Below are 17,765 nucleotides of genomic sequence, written 5' to 3' on the forward strand. Positions count from 1 at the left end.
TGTATTCATGGTCCTCCTTTCAATTACTCTTATGAATAAATCATCGTGTTAACAATCCTGTTGAAGAATGATTACTTTGCCTCACTCGAAGTAAATTGCTTATCTACTAGTTTGTATCCATTACTAATGGATAAATCAGATTAATTTCGTCTTTAATATCTTCTGTGATCAACACTGTCAAAGTCTTTAGTAAGTTTTTGAATACTTTTATAAGGCATCTCTTAACATTTATTTTCTAAATAAGTCCAGGTTATTTAGAAGACATTAATGGAATATTTTTTCTCAGTCTGGGAATCAATCATCTAGTGAGTTCGCTGCTGTATCCTCTCCATTCTCTCTCGTCTTTTTCCAGCAGGTTGACCGAACCTGAACACACCAGATAACTGTAATGCCTGAGGGTTTCTTCCTCAGACGTCAGCAACGCTCCATCCATGAAACAAATCTTTTACTGCTTCTCCCCACTATTTACTTGGCTTTAGGTTATCATGGATCATCACATCTCTCCTTTTCCCCCATTCATGTAGCTTGAGTTCATATTGAAGCTTCTTCGTCTCCTGTTTTTACTGACAAAGTGTAAAGCAACATCAGACCTATTACGTTGTCTTTGTTCAGTTCTATCATAGCTTCACTTCCCTGTTTAGTGTCATCTACGAATTCTGACACCTTTCAACGCAGCACATTATTATAGTCAGTCGTACACATCACAAAGGGAACTGTCCTAAGACTGATCCCAGCGGCACACCACTTGCTAACCTAACCCAGTGTTTCCCAGGGGATGGACTACGATCCCCCAGGGGTTCGTAAGGAGTTTTCCGGAGAAGCCGCGAGCCGCGCGCACTGAGCTAACACAATATTTTTCTCTTACTAAAATTAAATCCCGAAGAATCACAAGAGTGAAAAAGAAATAAAAATTGCCAATATTATGGGCTGTTTTGATCTCTGTTGTAGTTAGCAGTGGGTGAAAAGATCTCGCTATGCTTGTGTCAGTTTAAACGTGTAGGGTTAATAAGGGGATCCGGTGAACAAAGAGTCAGGCGCTGGGGTCGTCGAGCAAATCCGTCACAGAAACACTGGTCTAACCATCGTCATCCTCAACCCTTGACCATTACGCCATTCACGGCCAGTGAACCAATTTTCCAACCACTGAAGTACAACCCATCTACACCATATGACAACTGCTGCTGGTAAACTTTCATGACGGAATGCATTTTGAAAATCGATATATATATATATATATATATATATATATATATATATATATATATATATATATATATATAGATATATTGGAAAGGATCACAATTTTGCGCGTGATCAAGATATTCCTGAGTCCACGGGGAAAATGAAACACGATATGTGGGAACTTACCGTGTTTCATTTTCCCCGTGGACTCATAGGAATATATATATATATATATATATATATATATATATATATATATATATATATATATATATATATATATACATATTCCTATGAGTCCACGGGGAAAATGAAACACGATAAGTTCCCAAGTGCACTTTCGTGTAATAATCACATCATCAGCTTCGTCTCTTCGATGTATATCAACTGACTGTTATATTTCTCTCTTGTGTCTCCCCTGATGATGTGATTATTACACGAAAGTGCACTTGGGAACTTTTCGTGTTTCATTTTCCTCGTGGACTCATAGGAATATCTTAATCACGCGCGAAATTGTTATCCTTTCCAATATATATATATATATATACATATATATATATATATATATATATATATATATATATATATATATATATATATATATATATATATATGCAAGTATAATGAATGAAGACACTATCGCCTACATTGTTTTATGTGACTTATACACAACGTATCCTGGATCGGCATATTCTACAAGGATATCCTAATTTTTCTTTTTCAATACACAACTATAATTCAGACACACCAATCACGTGACGACTTGCTTCTAATGGAACTGTCTCTAACTTCAAAAAAATTTTCTACGCATTTGAAAGATACAATATTAATCTCACGTCCACAGCTTCATCACGAATTTCTTTCCTTCTAACACCAACACTTTCTTGACTTTTCTCACACTTCACTACTCGTAAGTCTCACAATTCTACAATGTTCTTCATACCACCATGTTTTAATCTAAAGATACTTGAAATGCTTCCCGAATCTATACCGACAGCTTTTCTACCAAACGCTCTCTCGTTCCCCATTTTCTTCACCAAGTGTTCCCGTACCAGTGGCACGAGACAACAAGCTGATGTGTGATAACAAGCATCTCAGTAACACGTGACAAGCACGTTACAATGTAATGAGAGATAAGATCGTCACACTGGAATACGTGATGAGCACGTCACGGAGTCACAATATCATTAGTGACGAACAAATCACATGATAACATTAGTGACGAACACACCATAGCGTCACGGTAACATCAAGGATAAGCAAGTAACAATATGTGACGCATCACTGTGACATAATGAAAAGCACGTCACAATATCACTAATAACTACGTCACAGTTTACCTTCATTTCCGCGTCTGATCGTCAAATGCACGTCATGAAGTTTCATCGATTCCAATGGACAATGGAAAAAAAACAAAAACACTATATATAATAAGCGCCAACACACGCACACAGCCACGCGTTGCTAGTAGCAGACCCTAAACATACCAACATAAGCCAGAGCACTCCATGACACACACACACACACACACACACACAGAAAGGACACTTGGTTGTTTAACTTAAGTGGGTATCATCAAGATTATGCTCTATACAGCTCCAAGTATAACTAACACCAGAAGAACAACAGACCTGTAATACAGACATTTCTACCTTCTTGATTTGTATATCAAAAACAGAGATTTTACAGCCATCATTCAAGAATTTTTAGTGCATACCTTTCCGTGTTGGGACTGTATATATTTAAATATATAAATACAGGTTGAATATTCAAAGATTATTTACAATTCTGAAAACTAAATTTTCAGTATATTAAAATAATTTAGTTACTGTAGTACAGACAAATCATATCTTCGGTTGCACAGGGTCTTGAAGCATTGTCTGTACAATATGATCTTAAATCATTTCTTCAGTAAACCCGGCTTGTGTGTCGTGCAAACATTACGTATTTATATATATTACACCGTCATAGAAAACGGACTTAACCAGCAAAATTTACCGGACACTATCCTAAAAAGAAACATATTCAACCGCTGTTTGATCTTCAGCAGATTACCATTCTGCCATTTTCTTGGGCGCATACTGTTCACAAAATCATTTGCTATTCGAGATCATGATGGAAAAAACATAAAAAGCACGAAAAATCCTTCTGCAGACCTTCCCAAGAAGAAAATACAGGATTTAGCTCACTAATACAGAGTAACTGCAGTACAGTACTACATTCTACATAATGGTCTTAGAACACCTTTGGTGAATCTTACCATCAAATACTGTAAGTCTTACCTGTGAATTGAGAGGGTCGAGCGAAGAGGGTGACAGCGTCTTCTGTGTCCATTCAGCTTCCTCTTCAACGTCTCTCTCCCGTTTTCTTTCCTTCCTCTTCATATCCCCATCTTCCTCGTCTCCGTAGGGGTTGAGGCGGTAGAGGGGCGAGAGGTTCAGCTGCAAAGCATCATGAGTGTGGAACACTGACCAGTGCTCCAGTAACTGATGGCTGGTCAGGAAGTTGACCTGACACCGAGGGCACATGTGACCTTGTGACCCCACCTCCCTAGACATGCTTGCACTTGACCCGTGACCACTTTCACTGGCGGTAACTGATGAGGTGGTGGTGACGCTTGATAACCGGCTGGACTGTGACCCATCCCATGCCGGGTCACAGGGTAGGACGAGGTTGGGGCTCTGGCTCAATGTGTCGGAGGTCACGTTCTCGTAGGTCTCCTGGGGTGTTGTGTTGGGGGCCACTCTGAAGGAGGCCAAGAAATAGGAAAGGAAATCTAGGTTACGTACAGGGGGTTGGCTGTGGCTGCGGGAGGTGGTAGGGGTGGTGGGGAAAGGGAGAGTGCCGGCCCCATGCTGTGCTTGAGAGAGGCCGCGGGTCACGCTCGACGTGATGCTGCTGTAAGGACTGACAGCCGGCGTAGTGTCGCTGGAAGTCAGGTCAACAAGCGGAAGGTCACAGGACGTGACCTCTGACGTGCTTAGATAATGAAAAGGTAAACGAGATCCTTCATGACGGAGGGTGGATTCGGACGATCCTCGAGATAAGTCACTGTCGGACCTCTCCTGCTTGGAGGCCACTGAGGTACGGTGGCTGGTCTGGGCGTCGCTGGAAGTGACACTCCCAGCTTGACTTACAGACTTGTCGTTCTTCTTCTCGGTGAGGTTCCTTCTTGTGTGGATGACGTCATGGGTGGCAGTGGCGACGTGACCCGCACGGCCTCTGCCATCGTGGTGGGCGGGCACGTTAGCCCGTGCCTGGCCTGTGGTGGCCGCGCACCTCACCTCAATGGTGCGGGCAGCTGAAGCGGTCTTGTTCCCACTCTGAACATCTGTTTTACTTTCCTTACAAGCATCAGGAGGATGATCTAATTTTTTTTCTTCAGCCAAGAGAACAGAATACTTTTGCTGGAGAGACGAATCATTCCCATTACACGAAGCTCCCTTCCCAGGGAGCGTGTTGCTGCGACGGACGGGAATGCCCTTCTTCGACCCTCCTGCTGAGCGCATGGAAAACTTTCTGCCAAAACCTCGGAAGTATTTGGATTCCTTTTTTCCCGACCCTGATTCCCCCGCCTCCGTGTCCACTTTAGCTCCTCCTGCACTAGCCGTCGGAAGGGTTTCCGAAGATCCAGGCCCATATACCTTCCACAGGAGAGAAAGTTTCGACTGTGAACGACCGTTCGTCGGGGTATCCTTGTTCTTTCCAGTTCCTGTCCCTTTCATGGTCCCACCAGCAGCCACGCAGCGCCCTCCGTTCTTCTCCAGAACGTCTGCACCTTGGCCACGGCCATCTTTGTCTCTGTGGGCACCACAAGCCGCCCCGTTCTCAGGCTCTGCCGGGGTCGAGACTGGCGACGTCCTGCGAAGCGTGAGGGTGCCGCCCTCGAAGAGCTTAGGAAGCCTCATGGTACCTGACTAACACCACACAATCCGTCGCCTGGCACAGCTGACAGTAGACGCTGCTGACACTCGGCCTCCTCACTATAACGGTACACACCCAGCTGGAGAGGCGGGCACTCCACTTCAGTGTTACAGCCCAGCACTTACCTCAACACAACACCGACACCGGAATATCAATGCACTGCGAAATTTCCACTCAGTTAAACACCAACACGATATCTGTTTTACATCACAGCTGCCACTGATATCAAAAGCACTGTTGCACGTTAACTGTTGATGTGGCACTTCACTACTCTGTCGGGGTTGCAATGCAGCAACGGTAAGCGAGTGAGTGCGTCCTGTACCACACTTCCAGCCGGTCACTCACCTCTGAACTATCGCCATCACAAACACCTCCCCTGAAACAGAAAGCAAAAACATTTTAAGATTTCGTTGCAATGCAGACAGTATATATTCCATCAACCTATATATATATATATATATATATATATATATATATATATATATATATATATATATATATATATATATATATATATATATATTTCACGTGTGTGTGTGTGTGTGTGTGTGTGTGTGTGTGTGAATGTGGAGAGAGGGAAAATCGGGTGAGTGGGTCGAGGGCGGGAATATGGCATCGCTGCCCACACTGGGTTGTGACTCCCACCCCTCGCCCACGCTCGTGATGCCTTGCTTTCCTCACCTCGCTCCACCCACCATCTAGCAGACAGGGTGAACTCTCGTCCTGATCAGTTTACACTCATCATCGATCATCTAACTCTGAGGTAAAACGGACAGGTGATAACTGGAGACCTACCCCCGCAGTATTACCCCTGGTTTAATGACCTTAACACTGGCGGGACTGACCGCTTGAATGGCCCTCCTCGGTCATGGCATGAGCGGAGTTACTGCGAGAGGGCCTCCCCGACCAGCGCCACGTGAGCCACAGCTCTGGTACGAGGAGACGGCAGTACTGAAGCGCCGCCCACCTCACCCCACCACCTCCCGCCTCATCTCACCACAATCCCACACCGCTGCTGCTGCTTCAGGGAGGAACACTTCTGGCGGAACACCGGGTCCTCTGGCTCAGGACATCAATACCTTCTACAGCGCCACAGGTCTGTAGTGGAACCCACAAATTTAGGGTTCAGCTAAGGCACCAGTTACAGTAACACTGTACAAAACTTACTACATAAGCAAGAGGAAGAACAACAGTGCTTCATAAGTCGCCAGGTTTGCTGGCAGAGGGGGGAGGCGACCGAGGTGGGGCCTCGACAATCGTGGCCACCAGCGTGGGGGGGAGGAGATGGGGGAGGGGGCAGGAAGTTGTGGTGGTGGGTGGCGGCGGGCCAGGTGAGCTAGGCTACTTGCCACTTCCTCCAGCACCAAGCGGCCGCCTCCATCTGCACCACCTCCCCCGCCGACACTCACACTCTCATTACCTTCCTCTTCCTCCGCGCCATCAAACATCGCCTTCCTCACCAACCACGCCACCACCATCCACACACTATCAACATTATACCAGCCGCATCATTCACACCACACATACACTCCTGCATCATCTTCACCATCTGCTCTACCACACGAACCCGCCTCATCCAACACCCATGACACTGCCAGTTGCTTCTCTCTTCCAGCTTAGGTATCGCCACGGCTGCAAGCCTCACCCTGCAACACTCACCTCCTTTACTCTTAGTTACCAGTAGTTGGACGCTACTCAGCACACCTGTGTCTCAAGTGTGTGATTACTATTTGTGTGTTGCGGGAAGAGAGTTTTACACTCGTATTGCCCCGTCTCTTAATCTTATATGTATCGTCTTAATTCCTACCGATAAACACACACACACACACACACACACACACACACACACACACACACACACACACACAAGCAAACAAACAAACAAACACAGCAGCCTAAGCCAGTTACCCATTTACTGACCAGCCCCAAAGGGAGGATGAACACCTGGCTTGGGTGTGGGCCGACTGCCAAGCTCAGGATTCGAAGCCGTGCGGGTCCGACCCCAGGTTGGCACCGTGCTGGCTCTTAGAAAGAAATGCGAACCACTAAACCACGGAGACCCATGTGTGTGTGTGTGTGTGTGTGTGTGTGTGTGTGTGTGTGTGTGTAATTACCTCTTCAGACGGTTCTAGCCCCATCTCTACTTTTTTTTCAACCATCATACAACTTTTAAAACTTTTGCCTGATGACCACATCCACAATTTCATGATTCAGGTTAACCCTTTCATCTACTACTCCCATACTACAAAAGTGTTTCTCTGCAACTTTTTTCATCAACTGTTTTGCTTAATTCATGTTTCGGTCTCTGGTTGTTCTACCCTTGCTGCTTTTGATGAACGGTTCACTGTCGACCTTATCAAACCGGCTCATAACTTAAAGGTTGTGATCACGTCACCCCTTACTTTTAACTCTCCCGTGATGGACAAATTTAAGGCCTCCAACCTTTCCCTGATATGTGTGTGTGTGTGTGTGTGTGTGTGCGTGTGTGTGTGTGTGTGTGTGTGTGTGTGTGTGTGTGTGTGTGTGTGTGTGCATCCACAGGAATTAAGGCGACACATATAAGGTTACGAGACGGGGCAACGCTTGTACAAAACTCTCTCCCCGTAACACCCTGCTTTCTAAATTATGGTACATCTTTGTTGCTCTCATCTGGACCTTCTCTATTAGAACCAAACATGAGAAACATATTCTAGCTATGGCGTAATGTAAGGTGTAAACAGCTTGCTCAGAACTTCTTTGTCCATTACTCGAATACAATTGTAATGGGCGTCACCAGACTCCACCTGCTTGTGGTTACGACGCGATTAAAATGTCACATTCAGCTCAGCTGCATCATCGTCTGCTGGGGAATGGAAATATACACGCTCGTCCAGGAACTTATCACACGGAAAGATTCCAGCACTTCCCTGGGCTTATATGATAATAATGATAATAATAATAAAGATGATAATAATAATAATAATAATAATAATAATAATAATAATAATAATAATGATAATAATAATAATAATAATGATAATAATAATAATAATAATAATAATAATAATAATAATAATAACACTAATAATAATAATAATATCATATAAACCACGGACATTTTTTCCAGGAGTTCCTGCAGCTTCAAGACTGCGCTACAATCAGTAGAAGAAAAGACTGGGGTCCTTGAGCTCCAAAGAAGGCCTTATAATCTACCAAGATTATGCAGACCCTACCAATAACATAAAATTCATTAGCATGTGGCAAGCAATATGACAGATCATAAAAAAATCATTCTTCCAATGTGAAGAATACATTCAAGTTTCATTAAGCCTAAAACACTACCCTTAGGTCTGTCAGACTAGATGCTTCTCGAAGTTCGTCTGTTCTACGTTGTTCCATGTGTGTACGACCACATGGGTCCCTCTACCTTCAGTTTTTGTTCAGACACCGCCGAGGGCGGGTGTATTACTCCGTGCTCCTTTATATCTTATGGCGCTTGGGTCCAGCAGACCCGTGGATAATGAGTGTGGGAGATAAATAACCTTTAAATATCAGAAAAATTAATGGTGATGAAGGGAAGCTCTCAAGTCTGTCAGCAGGAAGCCGTTGGTTTGGAGAATGGACACCTCTATTTTAAGTCCTTATAATTAAAGTTTTGTGTGATGTTAAATGGAGTAATAATTTTTCATATTTTTTTTCTTAAATATCCACTTTCATCCATGTTTTCTTTATATCTTGATAATGCACAGCAAAAGAAAAAAAATCATGTACATTTTTTTGTGTTCAATAAATGACAATTCGAATTATCTTTTCTATTTATTTTCCCCGCGAGTTCTGAGACCCAAGGGCAGTGAAACCGTTCTGAACTCGTGACCACTGTGTCCTAGGGTTAGCCATTAACCACTTAGGTCATTAGATCAGGATCCAGTTATTCTACGACAACAACATAAGCCAAAATCCCGTAGTGTAAATCCTGCTGGGAAAACTGCAAAATTATGGAATGACGACTCAGTTGTAAAGTTAAGAGCTTGTTTTGGATGCACACGCTCGGATGTGTTTACAAATTACTGTGACACGCAAGATGAGTTTGTTGACACCAACTTTGAATACCTAAATTTCTGTGAGAATGATAATTAATTTAGCAGAAAACTATCACAGTTTACCCAAACTTTAAACAATGTGTAACAAAGGATGAAAAAAAAATAGTTCACAAGGGAAAGTATTACGCTTCTCACAACACACCAGAACTGACAGTCTGCAAAAACGGGAACTTGATGACATGAGTGTGTATAGAAAACGACGTACGCAAAATGTAAATCAATTAAAGACGTAATTTGAAACAGTGGCCGGGATGGCAGTCATGCCATACTGCAGGAACTCTGGATCACAGGGGTTGGGTGAGGAGCTCAAGAAAATCTTAAGACGCATTTCACGGTGAGACAGCCGAGAGACAAGTAAATAACCTAAAGGAAAACCTGAACAGAGGTGAATGAGGACACACTTGTGATTTGTACAGTAGACAAAAAAAAAAAAAAAAAAAAAAAAAAAATAAAAAATTGAACTCCAGAAAGCCAGCAAGTTCTGAGAACACGTTACTTCTGTTATTACAAGCATGTTTGTTATAAACAGGTGTCGGGTGTATATAGTTAACCTCTTTAATAGTCCCAAAAATGATCGTATATAAAAACAGCCAAAGCTGTACCTAGTCCCACCCTAAAAATTTGAATGATTATACACCTGTGTCATTGACATCTGTAGTTTACACACCTATACCACTCATGGTTGAACGTTACACACTTGTACCGATGACAGCTGTACCTTACACACCTGAACCACTAACAGCTTTATCTTACACACCTGCACCACTGACAGCTGTATCTTACACACTTGTATCACTGACATTTGTACCTTACACATTTGTACCACTGACAGCTGTACCTTCCACATCTGTACCACTGACATCTGTACCTTACACACCTGTACCACTGACAGCTGTACCTTCCACATCTGTACCACTGACATCTGTATCTTAAACATCTGTATCACTGTCATCTGTACCTAACATCTTTGTACCCTACACGTCTGTACCACTAGCATCTGTACCTTTCAACGTTTAGAAAAACCAATATAAAAAATTACAAAAATAACACAGCAGAGTACAAACTGGATGATCTTTAGTTTGCATATATATATATATATATATATATATATATATATATATATATATATATATATATATATATATATATATATATATATATGGTGAGTCAACTGATGATGCTGTGTTAACTGTAGTGAACTCAAGATTTGGTGTTACAGGACAACCTATTCTAGGTTACGCCGCGAGTGAAAAGTCACTTTGGCGAGGCTGTACCACTAGGGGTAAAGTCTCGTCAAAAGAACTTCTCATTCCAAAGGAGTCTACCTCTCCCTGAAACACACGCACACACACACACACACACACACACACACACACACACACACACACACACACACACACAGGTACCCAGGCGTTGTAAGAAAAAAATACTTTTATATAAAAAAGTTGTATATCAACCATAAAGGTGGCCCTTGTTGGCCTTACAGGCAGGCCGAGCTATGGAACATCTTAGTCAAGCAGGTCCTTTTCAATGGCATGAGGCGCCGTAACACTGTTCTATTCTCCCCCAGCCACTCTCACCGAGGGAGAGGGATGCTACACCTGCACTCGTGATCCCGAGCGCAGGTGTCCATACATCACAGCCACACTAAACTCTCAAGTTTGATTATTCACATTACTAATGACATCGACAAATGCCAGTTTGTGAGTGTTGTATAATACATGTGTACTGTGTGGGCCAAGAAACACAACATAGCACCTCTACCCATGTGTGAAAGATTCGCTAATCCACCGAAGAAATATGGTAATATACTTCTGGTTTTATACTGGAGGCTCCAGTCAAGGACAGAAGTGCACATCATGGCCGGGCATTAACTGAAATATAGAGAGGGGAACGAAAGAGGAAAAACAAGAGACGAGGGAAAGTGTTTACGATTCTTCCAGGAAGAGAAAAACCTGTTTCTTTTTTTGTTTTGTTTTGTTTTTTAAGTGTCAGGTCGTAGTTATTGGGAAAGGCATGAGAATGTAGAGAGTTCCAAAGCTTTTATGTTTCGGAAAAGAAATGGCTATTAAAATTGCCTACCCATAAGTTGCCAATGGCCACACAGTAATCATGTAACGCAACAGGTTACCGAGCATTGCGTGGTATAGCTAGTGGCAGGGGTACACAAGCAGTTTGTTCTCTGGAGCAAAAACCAACGTAATACCACAGAAGAGGGAACGCGAACCAACATTGCGGCGTATGTCAAGTGGGTTAAGTTTTGAAGTTAGCCTCGGAGTCGGACCGCCTTCGACTCAACTCTGTCAAGTAAGGATGCAGAGCCAGAACTATTCCAGATGAAACAGCAGAACTCCAAACAAGGACGGATCAATCCCTTGCAAGAACGGAGCAACTGTTCAGAAGAAAAGAAATTTCGACATGTAAACGGGACTCCCTGCTTTTTAGAGACAAACTTAGCTATTTCTATAATGTGGGGTTTCCAAGACAGTGTGGATATTACAGTAATACCAAGCACAGTTATCAAGAAGTGGAATTACTGAACCACAGATGGAGAGAGAGGAAAGATGTGAGGAATGTAAGGAAAGAGAGATTAAACTTAAACAGATTTCGTTCACCCCACTGAGATATCCTGTCCAGGTCCCAGTTTACTAAAGAACTTGCGTCAAGACGAGATGCAGATCGAGTGAGAGAAGAGGGAGCAGAGTTGAAGGATGTTGAAGAATGCAGTGTTGATGAGATATAATTTAGAATCTGCAACTTCGTTTCTGACTCATTACATATCCACACCGGAATAATCAATTGTGGCGCAGACAGAACGAGAAGTAGATGTTTTATCTTCATTTCCTATTAACCAAGAAGTACCTGCAACTCTATTTAAAAGTTTTGAGAGATTACTACAACCTTTGTTTTGATGGACATTTAAAATCAAAATAAATCAAAACTAAAACCGCCTTGAATAAACATCACCTTGTTTATGAAACGCGGATAATTTGGAAGAAAACTAAAAGAGGACAAAAATGAAGTAAACCAACATGACCACAACAGAAAATGAAATTCCTCAAGCAGGACTCGCTAAGCAGCTTTTCAAGTGACACAGAGATGACAAAATACGTGGGTGGAATTCTCTGTGTGTCGTCAGTCTTGGAAGTGATACTGACTGAACACTGTATACGAGTATGGCCTTGACCCCCAGCAGCTCCCTTGGTACGAGTCCACACGTGACGTAAGGTGATGCCACCCTGCCACGTGTTGGGGCGCTCTCGTGTCACTGTGTATGCAGGCACCTGCAGCCGTATGGTTATGGGTGACAGCAGACACAACAGAGACAGATCTGACCAGCCAACAGACCCGTGACGCCGCTGGGACAGCTCTCGGCAGACCAGTGGAGGCTGTGTGACTCAACCCGCCTCCCTAAACCAACTTTCTCCACTCATTTGGTACCCGAAATTATAAACACTGAGTTTCTTATTCACCCTATAAGTCAGTAATCACTTCTCATCTCAAAAAAAAAAAAAGACATTCTCGTCTGGGAGAAATGTTAACCTGATGCATTTAAACTTACGTTTTGTTGTACAAGGTTACAGACAGAATGCATGTGGGATGAGCCACACCTAGGATAGTGCATTGACCTGCCCTGCATAAACACAAACCACAGTTGAACCTTCTGGGAGAAGACGACACATTCTGTATACCGTGTTCCTGCAGAGTTACAAGTTATGTGTATATGAAACACATGTGCGGTGAGGGATGTCCTCAGCGTACGTAATACAGAATAATAGTGTGCTGTCCCCACGTATGGAGGGCGCTGGTTACAAGATCCGGACGAGCGAGCAGCGAGTCTGGGCTCCCACAAGTGGGAGAAAGATGAATTCCATATGATAAGCAAAACAAAGGTAGCGATGAAATTAGAAGAGAAAGATCGGAGGTAAGTGAGGACTGGGTCGTTCATAGAGGGACTACTTATGAACCAAACTTTGTTATGAAGGACTTAGGAAGACTGCGATGCACTTTCCCAGGTAATGGTACTCTGTTACGATGAACATGGCACTCAGAAAAAAAGATAAACATGGGTTAAACGTAAGCCATGTACAAACATGACAAGTCAGACCTCGTCTCTATGTCATTTTCCGCATGGTAGGAGAGGTGATGGTCCCGGGTATATTCCAGTACACGGTTACTCCTAGATTGAGGATGTAAGAAGCGCAGGTGGGGAAAACGATGTTAAAAACGAGAGGTTACTGAAATTTTCCCTTGAAAAAAAGAATTTGCTGTTTTACCTTTTAACGCTTTGTATGTTTCAAGGTTAGACTTATCAAAGTGTGAATGGCTGAGAAATGAGAAGTAGACGAGAAAGTAATGTTTGAGGTGGCTAGCAAGATAGGCGGAGGCTTTCTGAGCAGAAACAGACCTTTGTGAATGGCAGCATCTTGCACTGACTGCAAGGTGTGTTGTCACTGAGAGCAGGGGGGGGGGGGGGGGAGACAGCACGTGCCCCTGGGCAAAATATCTAGCCCCTCACCAACACCCCTCCCCCCTCCCACCCCCACCTCCCGTTTCTCACTGTTTTGTAAGTGTGAAAAACTTACAGTAAAGAATATGCTACACTGGAGCAGCAACCAGCTCATACACAAAGTCACAACAGCAGCCGGTTTTAGTACAACAACGTAAGAAGTAAAAATGTACACTTTCAAAAATAGATCTATTCAATCTAAGTATAATGTAACACGAATTATTTGAATCATTCATAATGAATCAAGCGTCCATATACGGAGGCACACCACCAAACACGATGCACGTCATGACAGCATACAGCTCGAGCCTAAAGCTGCTTTACAGTACATGGGACCCTGACTTACCTGGCCCACCTCCCGCCGCAGGCGCTGGCCCCGCGCTTGCAGGAGTGCAATCAAGCAGGCAGGGAACAGCCGGGCGTTATGTGCTGTAATGCAAGTAGTGCATCAGGCAACGATGAGGAAGTGAGGACGAGGGTGTTCGCTCGACAGTTAAAAACAGGTTTGAAGTGGGATTTCAAAAAGAGCGGAGCTGAGGAACCAACCCCCCCTTTGGTGGGACCCTGGACGGACCCAAGGAAAGGACACCCCTCCCTCCACCCACCCTCACTCCATCTTTCATCGGGCCTGCCTCAGAGACAGACTAACGATAACGACTGAGGGTGGGGGTGATAACGTAATCCTTAAGGACTCCAGGATTTCCACTTTGATTATGTTGTGATTAAAGTGAACAATGGTGTCTCTAACACGGATGCTTCAGTTGACGCATGCGGATAGTGGGTGGGAGAAGGAGGAAAACCTCCGTGTGAAATTCAACACATGTAACCGACCACCTTCATCCTCAGTGGGTGTTGTTGTACACATCGCAGCTTAGATTTTGAGGAGCCATCTTTATGACTTGTAGACTATGGAGCTCGGCAAGGCAAATGGCGGCGCCTGTCATAATGAATCAAAACCAGCGTTTTGTTGAGGAGACAAGGCGGGGGGGCTACCGCAGTCAACACTCAGGCGTCGGTGTGCAGTAAGAGATGGATATGTTGTACGTGAAGAAGGAAGATTTTTCTTTTTTTGTCTGATTACAAGTTCCCACTGCGCTGGACCACCACAGAAAGAAACCATTTATCTTTCTACTTCGAACTGCTGTCCCATCAGCTTAACTTAGGTTTCATGAAGTGTTAGAGACTGTAATCAGAGACCAAATTCTTGAATCCCTACAAGATAAGAGCGATAACCAACCAACAAGATGGAATTCGGAATAAAACAGAGTTTACCGAAGCTAATTGACTTCTTCAGCCAAATATGAAATAAATGGGATTTCAAAACACCCTCTGATAAATATACTTAGACCTTTGTAAAGCCTTCGAGAAAGGATATCTGCTAAGTAAAACTAAATCTATGGCACAGAAAAAAAAATCTACACATGGTTAGTGAAATGGTTCTCTGATGTGAAATGGGGAGGAACACGACTGGTCTCCTGTGATGAGCTGCGCTCCCTGGACTAGAGGAAATACGCCGTCATTACCAGAAGTAAGGTGTCAGTAACAGTAGGCAAGTGTCAGCAACCTCCATCAGTACAGAGAACGTCAGCACCGACATAAAGTATAATATCATTTCACAGAGTATAACGTATGAGCTTTGATGCCACATCCTACAGATGCACCCAAGACCCAGGAACAACAGGACACTACATGTAGGACAACCACCCAAGACCCAAGCATAACAACCATCCAAGACCTAGTAACAACAGGACACCACAAACATAACAACCATCCAAGACCCAGTAACAACAGGACACCACAAACATAACAACCATCCAAGACCCAGTAACAACAGGACACCACAAACATAACAACCATCCAAGACCCAGTAACAACAGGACACCACAAACATAACAACCATCCAAGACCCAGTAACAACAGGACACCACAAACATAACAACCATCCAAGACCCAGTAACAACAGGACACCACAAGCATAACAACCATCCAAGACCCAGTGACAACAGAACACCACAAGCATAACAACCATCCAAGACCCAGTACCAACATGACACCACAAGCATAACAACCATCCAAGACCCAGTAACAACAGAAAACCACAAGCATAACAACCATCCAAGACCCAGTAACAACAGGACACCACAAGCATAACAACCATCCAAGACCCAGTAACATCAGGACCACACGAAGGACAACCTTCCAAGACCTAGTGGTAGCAATGACGCTACACACAGGACAACGTCTCCAAGGTGCTGTAACTCCTGAGTGAGAATGGTGCACCTGACTAATGCATCCCCGACAACTGATCAAAGCTTGTCAACTTCTGCCTGACTGTTGTGGTGGCACGTCAGCCACCAGTGGCAGTCAGTGAAAGCAACAGTGAACACATCACGTGACGGGCAGGGTACAGAGCGTGACAAAAAGAAAAATGAAGAAAATATACATAATGAAAGGCACTGCCAAACAGATCAATCAACTATACATTTTCAAAAACAATGGCAGCAACACCTGCATGAGTTTTAATACATTGTCGTACTTTCAGTGTAGCACAGTAAACATTTTCATTTGAATTTCCTCTTCATCAGGTAACTGTGTAGAGCAGTAAGTTACCTGGTCGTAAGAAACTTGATGTGAAAGACAGAAAAACTGTCACACAAAGTCTATTTCTCACCGCTGTATTTACAGTCAGGCCACAATCAATTTTACCCTTCAGTGTCGGCGAAAAATTCCCAGCAAAGCTTCACACTGGTACTCCTACTTTCCTAATAGTAGATATACGTGGAGCCACCAGTGACACTGTTCCTGTCACTTGCCATAATGCAGTGAGGTCGTAGTCAAACTTACCAATCCTAACGAGAGGACAAGAGAGGTAGCGTTCACTTTGAAATCCATTTGCTCTGGCCGTACATATTCCTTCACAACACCGGAGGATAGAAAGGTGTCGCACTGACTTCAGATATAAAACAATTTGAAATTTACCATCTACATGTTAAGAACATATCGTCTTCCTTGAATTGTCCCATGATTAAATATATATATATATATATATATATATATATATATATATATATATATATATATATATATATATATATATATATATATAATACTTTGTCGCTGTCTCCCGCGTTAACGAGGAAGCGCAAGGAAACAGACGAAAGAATGGCCCAACCCGCCCACATACACATGTACGGTATATACGTACACGTCCACACACGCACGTATACATACCTATACATTTCAACTTATACATATATATACATACACAGACATACACATATATACACATGTACATAATTCATACTTGCTGCCTTTATTCATTCCCGTCACCACCCCGCCACACATGAAATGACAATCCCATACCCCCGCACGCGCGCGAGGTAGCGCCAGGAAAAAGACAACAATGGCCACATTCGTTCACACTGTGAATTCAGTCTCTAGCTGCCATGTACAATGCACCGAAACCACAGCCCCCTTTCCACATCCAGGCCCCACAAAACTTTCCATGGTTTACCCCAGACGCTTCACATGCCCTGGTTCAATGAAATAGGATAAGTTCCCAAGTGCACTTTCGTGTAATAATCACATCATCAGGGGAGATACAAGAAAGAAATATAAGTCAGCTGCTATAGAACTAAGACTTGTATTTCTTGTATCTCCGCTGATGATGTGATTATTACACAAAAGTGCACTTAGGAACTTATCGTGTTTCATTTTCCCAATGGACTCGGCTATGCTTGATCACGCGCAAAATCGTGATCCTTTCCAATATATATATATATATATATATATATATATATATATATATATATATATATATATATATATATATATATATATGAGGCAATACTGAAGTTAAGCTGCATCATTAAATCAAACTACATTACCAAATGGTTATTTACAAGCGAGATTAACATATCGGAAATCATACAGATGTTATAAAATAGTTAAAATACGTGTTTTAGCAATATCAGTCCCATGAAATCTAAATGAGTTTAAGCCGAATTATCATATTTTTCAAAACACTCCGGAACAAAAATGCTGTGAAAACGTATGTATGCTAATCTAGA

General features: G+C 43.0%; 1 protein-coding gene across 1 annotated transcript in view; it reads right to left on the reverse strand.

The window, feature by feature from the left end:
• LOC139748892 (uncharacterized) overlaps positions 1-17,765 on the reverse strand; it is a 42,631-nt gene that overhangs the window by 11,161 nt on the left and 13,705 nt on the right. The window contains exon 2 of the mRNA XM_071662256.1: positions 3,465-5,482. Within this exon, the coding sequence (XP_071518357.1) occupies positions 3,465-5,090 (1,626 nt within the window). The 5' untranslated portion in view covers positions 5,091-5,482. The remainder of the gene's footprint in view (positions 1-3,464; positions 5,483-17,765) is intronic.

This window comes from Panulirus ornatus, chromosome 6, assembly GCF_036320965.1.
Source record: "Panulirus ornatus isolate Po-2019 chromosome 6, ASM3632096v1, whole genome shotgun sequence".
Classification (NCBI taxonomy): Eukaryota; Metazoa; Arthropoda; class Malacostraca; order Decapoda; family Palinuridae; genus Panulirus; species Panulirus ornatus.